At 61.7% G+C, this 6,260-nt stretch overlaps 1 protein-coding gene across 2 annotated transcripts; it reads left to right on the forward strand.

The window, feature by feature from the left end:
• The first annotated feature begins 201 nt into the window (after positions 1 to 201).
• DHX58 (DExH-box helicase 58) lies at positions 202 to 4,736 on the forward strand. Of its 2 annotated transcripts, XM_069877055.1 has the most exons (12): positions 202 to 382; positions 499 to 700; positions 800 to 990; positions 1,171 to 1,287; positions 1,469 to 1,595; positions 1,684 to 1,866; positions 1,949 to 2,205; positions 2,342 to 2,491; positions 2,706 to 2,867; positions 3,686 to 3,876; positions 4,194 to 4,290; positions 4,471 to 4,736. In XM_069877055.1, the coding sequence occupies exons 1-12, from the start codon at positions 215 to 217 to the stop codon at positions 4,648 to 4,650; spliced, it is 2,025 nt and encodes a 674-aa protein (XP_069733156.1). In that variant the 5' UTR covers positions 202 to 214; the 3' UTR covers positions 4,651 to 4,736. The 2 variants fall into 2 exon arrangements, with proteins under 2 accessions (XP_069733156.1, XP_069733157.1); XM_069877056.1 differs by lacking the exon at positions 3,686 to 3,876 and having other exon boundaries at positions 4,471 to 4,677.
• Positions 4,737 to 6,260: the final 1,524 nt, after the last annotated feature.

A 6,260-nucleotide genomic window follows, 5' to 3' on the forward strand; every position in this document is an offset into this window, starting at 1 on the left:
TGTCGGTGGGGGCCGTACGGGTGCACAGAGCGTGGCTCAGCCCCACCTGGTTCCTCCCAGCCCCACTGGGTTCCCTCCAGCCCCGCTGGCTGCCTGGTCCCAGCAGAGTGGCCAGCAGGTCCCCCCTTGCTGGGGCTCCATCGGGATGCGCCGCCCCGAGTTTCGTTTCCCAGCTGGTCCCGGTGCTGTTGGGTTGGGATCAAGTTGGGTTTGGATGGAGCTGCGTGGCTACCAGCGGGAGGCTGCAGCCCCGGCCCTCGGTGGCCGTAACAGCATCATCTGGTTGCCCACGGGTGCCGGCAAGACCCGCGCCGCTGTCCACGTCTGCCAGAAGCACCTGGAGAGCCGCCGAGGTGGCAGGGTGGCCGTGCTGGTCAACAAGGTGACCGCTGTCCCCTATCCCTGCCCCGCGGGGGTGACGCGGTGCCGGCATCCACCCGCTGTGATCCCCGGGGTGACGCTCCCATGGGGGGCTGAGTTGGGGTCTCGTGGACGCAGGTGCACCTGGTGGAGCAGCACTTCAAGAAGGAGTTCCATGTGCTGCAGAAGGACTTCAGGGTGACAGCCGTCAGCGGGGACACCAGCCACAAGTCCTTCTTCGCCTACGAGGCGAAGCAGAACGACGTGGTCATCTGCACAGCCCAGATCCTGCAGAACGCGCTGGTCAGCGAGGAGGAGGACACGCACGTGGAGCTGACGGGTGGGTGCAGGACCCCACGGCCAGACCAGACCGGGGTGCGAGCGCCCCGGCCGAGCCGCTGGGACAGCTCAATCTGCTCCCCTCCCTTGCCTGGCACAGATTTCTCGCTGCTGGTGATAGACGAGTGCCACCACACGCACAAGGAAGCCGTCTACAACAAGATCATGATGAGTTACCTCCAGCGTAAGCTCAGCGGGCAGCAGGACCTGCCGCAGGTCCTGGGTCTGACGGCGTCCCCTGGCACCGGGGGCGCAACCTCCTTCGAGGGGGCTGTCAAACACATCCTGCAGGTAGGTCAGGTAGTGCAAACACACCTGCACCCTTGGGGTGGGTGTTGAGAACCTGGTGTGCAGGCGCTGGGCGGTTGGGTGGCCCTGGGGAGACGTCCCCAAACTTGCTGCGGTGCCACCAAGCGCCCGGCTCGGCATCACGCTGGGCTCAGGGCTGGGAGTGGGGTCTCTTCTTCTCAGATCTGTGCCAACCTGGACACCGAGAAAATCACTTCGGCGCAGGAGGAGGTGCAGCTCCTGCAGAGCCACGTCCCCCAGCCCAGGAAGCAGTACGACCTGTGCCAGGAGAGAGCACAGGTGAGGGGCAGCTGAGCACAGGGATGCTCGCAGGGTAGAAGATGGTCCAGATGATGTCTATGAAGAGGGTGGGGAGGCCCTGGCCGAGGTTGCCCAGAGCAGGGGTGGCTGCCCCATCCCTGGAGGCTGTTTGGAGCAATGTCCCCAATTCCTCAAGTCCTGAGACCCTCTGTGCCCCCAGGACCCCTTCGGCGAGCGGCTGAAGAAGATGATGGAGCGGATCCAGCAGCACATGGAGACGCCCAGCCTGCCGCAGGACTTCGGCACGCAGATTTACGAGCAGCGCGTGGTGGAGCTGGAGAAGAGAGGTGAGGAGCTGGCGGTGCAGGTAGCTCAGGGCAGAGCCAGCAGCCCCAGATCCTGGCTGTGACCGCGCTGCCCCTTGTCCCTCGCCAGCAGCGGAGACGTTTTGCCGCAAGACGCGGGTGTGCGCGCTGCACCTGCGCAAATACAACGACGCTTTGCTGATCAACGACACGGTGCGGATGATCGACGCCTTCCAGTGCCTCCAGCAGTTCTACGCCACCGAGCGGGACGCGAAGGACCCCACTGAACAGTTCCTCGCTGCCACGTTTGAAGGTAACGGGCGGGCCTGGAGGGGGGTGGTTCTGGCTGGGTTGGAGGTGTGGGGACCCCCCTGACGCCCCACCCGCGTGCGCAGAGAACAGGGAGAGTCTGCAGGCGCTCGCTGGGGACCGACGCTACGAGAATCCCCGGCTGGGCAAGCTGGAGGAGATCCTGCGGGAGCACTTCCAGCCCTTGGGTGCTTCTCGTGGCATCGTCTTCACCAAGACGCGGCAGAGCGCCCACAGCCTGCTGAGTTGGCTGCGGGACACGGCCGCGCTCTGCGGGCAGCACGTCAGGGCTGCCGTCCTCACCGGCGCCGGCTACAGCAACCAGACCAAGCACATGACTCAGGTGAGTAGAAGGTGGGAAGGAGCTGGGAGGAATCCATCCCTCGCTCCCTCTGCACTCGTTGTGGGAGCTGTGGATGCTGCCTGGGGCTTGAAACCCTCTGCAGCTACTCGAGCATCACCTCCTTCTCTCCTCCAAGAACGAGCAGCAGGGTGTGATCAAGCTGTTCCGCGAGGGAGCCCTCAACCTGCTCTTCTCCACCAGCGTGGCCGAGGAGGGCTTGGATATCCCCGAGTGCAACATCGTGGTCCGCTACGGGCTGATGACCAACGAGATTTCCATGATGCAGGTAGCTGCCTGGGCTCCCTCCGGCCACCCTGCCCAGCCCCACGCTGGGGGAAACCTGGTGGGACACCCCAGAGCCTTAGGGGTGAGACGTTGGGGTTCATCCTGCAGCCCCTGGCTGAGCATCTCCTCGGTGGGGTGGATCCATCTTCCTTGGGTGGCACGGAGAGGCAGAGGGTGTCAGCCACGGTCCATCTCTGCTGACCGTTCCGCTGCAGGCCCGCGGCCGTGCCCGTGCCGAGAACAGCGTCTACTCTGTCCTCGCCAAAGCCAACAGCAGAGAGGTCTCCCGTGAGCAGCTCAACGAGGACCTCGTGGAGCTGATGGAGAGAGCGATCAGAGCAGTGCAGGCCATGCCCGAGCAGGAGTACCGCCTCAAGGTGAGTGCTGGGCGCTGCCCTGAGCACCAGGAGGGCCAGCAGCTCCTGCTTGCGTCTGCTGCTTGGGCACAGCCCTCTGTGCCTGGTTTTGGCTGCCTTCTCTGCCCTTGGGGCAGCACCAGCTCTGGAGAGGGGAGATAGCATCACCCTACCCATCATTGAATCATGGAATCATTAAGGTTGGAAAAGCTCTCTAAGATCATCAGGTCCAACCATCAGCCCAACCCCGCCATGCCTGTTAAACCATGTCCCAAAGTGCCACATCTACATGTTTTTTGAATTCCTCCAGGGATGGAGACTCCCCCACTGCCCTGGGCAGCCTCTCTAGGGCTTCACCACTCTGTCAGTAAGGAAATTTTTCATCATATCCAATCTAAATCTCCCCTGGTGCCACTTGAGGCCGTCTCCTCTCATCCTATCGCTCACTACTTGGGAGAAGTAGCATCCTGCTGTGTGGTTCATGCATTGATGGGGGACAGGACGAGAGGGAATAGCCTCAAGCTCCACCAGGGGAGGGTCAGGCTGGACATTAGGAAAGAATTTTTCATGGAAAGGGTCATTGGTCCCTGGCAGAGGCTGCCCAGGGAGAGGGTTGAGTCCCCTTCCCTGGAGGGGTTTAAGGGACGGGTGGGTGAGGTGCTGAGGGACATGGGTTAGTGATTGATGGGGATGGTTGGACTCGATGATCCGGTGGGTCTTTTCCAACCTGGTGATTCTTTGATTCTATGATTCCAGCACGTGCATTTCTCCAGGGCTGTGTGTCCTGCCCTGTGCTCACCCCTGTCCTCCCTGCTGTTCTCTCTCCCTCTCCTCTACAGATCAGGGAGTTACAGCGCGTTGCCGTTGCCACCTGGTCCATGAAGGAAGCCATGATCAGCGAGAGGCGGCAGCTGCACCACCCGGACGCCGTTCAGCTCTACTGCATCAACTGCAACACGGCCGTGTGCCGCGGCAGCGACATCCGCACCGTGGAAGGCATGCACCACGTCAACATCAACCCCAGCTTCGGGTAGGAGCCGGGGGCGAGCGGGCAGAGCCTCCTGCCAGGTGTCACTGAGGCTTTGTGGGACTATGTGACACCCTGGAGGGGTTTAAGGGACGGGTGGACGAGGCGCTGAGGGACATGGGTTAGTGACTGATGGGAATGATTGGACTCGATGATCCGGTGGGTCTTTTCCAACCTGGTGATTCTATGATTCTATGATTCTATATTGGAGGTCTTTTCCAATTTTACTGACTCTATGGTACTACGGGAGCACGTGTGCTGCCCTGTTTCTGTCTCCTGGACCGTTATCCTTTAAGTGTCTTCTGGCCTTTTCCTTCCAGGTCGTATTACAGAGCTTGCTCAGGGAAAATGCAGTTCCAGAGGTCTTTCAAGGACTGGGAGCCCGGCTGCCGCATCGCGTGCAGTGGGTGCAGCCAGGTGAGCGAGACACCAGCAGCCGTGTCTCCCTTCAGCACGTGCCCAACCACGTACCTGCGGGACATGGGTCTCCAAAGGGGGTTGGTTGTACCTGGGAGCAAGGAGCTGCCTCCCCCCAAGGTGCGTGTGGGGACGCTGTGCCCCGGGCTGAGTGCCCGTCCCCTCCCTGTGCCCACACAGGAGTGGGGGATGGAGATGATCTTCCGGCAGGTGAAGCTGCCCATCCTCTGCATCAAAAACTTCGTGGTGGAGACGCCGGATGAGAAGAGGAGATACAAGAAGTGGAGCGCGGTGACGTTCCCCGTCAAGGAGTTTGACTACCTGGAGTATTGCTCCAGCGTCCACGGCCAGTCCTTCTAGCACAGACTCTGCTCCTAAGAGAATCATTCCCAGGGCACCTTCTGGGGCAGTGGGACCCTTCCCAGGGCACCTCCTGGGGCAGTGGGACCCTTCCCAGGTGGCACCTCCTGGGGCAGTGGGACCCTTCCCAGTTGGCACCTCCTGGGGCAGTGGGACCCTTCCCAGGTGGCACCTCCTTGGGGCAGTGGGACCCTTCCCAGGGCACCTCCTGGGACAGTGGGACCCTTCCCAGGTGTCACCTCCTTGGGGCAGTGGGACCCTTCCCAGGTGGCACCTCCTGGAGCAGTGGGACCCTTCCCAGGTGGCACCTCCTGGGACAGTGGGACCCTTCCCAGGTGGCACCTCCTGGGACAGTGGGACCTTTCCCAGGTGTCACCTTCTGGGGCAGTGGGACCCTTCCCAGGTGTCACCTCCTGGGACAGTGGGACCCTTCCCAGGTGTCACCTCCTGGGGCAGTGGGACCCTTCCCAGGTGGCACCTCCTGGGCCAGTGGGACCCTTCCCAGGTCACTGGTGGAGTCTCCATCCCTGGAGAGATTTAAAAGCCGTGTGGTTGTGGTGCTCAGGGTCTCATTATAGCGGTGGCAGTGTTATGGTTGGACTTAATGTTTTTGGAGTTCTTTCCGAGCTGAATGGTTCTGTGATTTTAAGATTCCTGGGGGTCAGGAGGAGCCTCAGCCCGGCCAGGACGCAGCCTGGAGCTGCAGGTGGGTTTGATCCAGTGGGAGGTGTCCCAGCCCAGGGCAGGGGGGTTGGAACTAGATGATCTTCATCGTCTCTTCCAGCACAAATTGTTCTATGATCTCCTGGCAGAAGCAGAAGGGCAGCTGAGGCTGAGAGGGGCTCCCAGCACCCTGGCTCCGGGCTCTCCCAGCCTGGGTTGGGAGCTTCTGCCCCAGCTCCGAGGGTCCCGGGGGCTGCGGGGCTCTCCCCGTGCGCTCCCCCCGCCGGTCGCTAGAGGGCAGCCCCGGCCCGGCCCTGGGATGCGGGATGCTCGGGGGCCGAGGGACCGGCTGCCCCATCCCTGGAGATGCTCAAGGACGGGCTGGATGGGGCTGGGAGCCCCTGATCCAGTGGGAGGTGTCCCTGCCCAGGGCAGGGGTGGGGCTGGATGGGCTTTGAGGTCCCTTCCAACCCAAACCAACCTGTGATTCTATGATAAAGGGCAAGGGGAGGTTTATCCACCCAGCTCCGATGCCTGCAGGGGCACCTGGATGCCCAGGAGGGATCTCTGAACCATAGTCTCATCCTCTTTCCCCTGGGAGTGTGGTACCCAGAGGATGGAATAGCTTTAAATTGGAAAAGGAAAGATTTAGATTAGACATGAGAAAGGAATTCTTCACAATAAGTGTGGGGACGCCCTGGCTCAGGTTGCCCAGAGCAGTGGTGGCTGCCCCATCCCTGGAGATGCTCAAGGACGGGCTGGATGGGGCTTGGAGCCCCTGATCCAGTGGGAGGTGTCCCTGCCCAGGGCAGGGATGAAACTAGATCATCTTTAAGGTCCCTTCCAACCCAAATCGTTCTATGATTCGATGACTGCAGCCAGCGGGGCTCTGGTGCCGATCCCTCCAGCACAAACTGGTGCTCGGAGCAAGGATGCTGCTCCTGCCT

This window comes from Phaenicophaeus curvirostris, chromosome 26, assembly GCF_032191515.1.
Source record: "Phaenicophaeus curvirostris isolate KB17595 chromosome 26, BPBGC_Pcur_1.0, whole genome shotgun sequence".
In the NCBI taxonomy this organism is placed as follows: domain Eukaryota; kingdom Metazoa; phylum Chordata; class Aves; order Cuculiformes; family Cuculidae; genus Phaenicophaeus; species Phaenicophaeus curvirostris.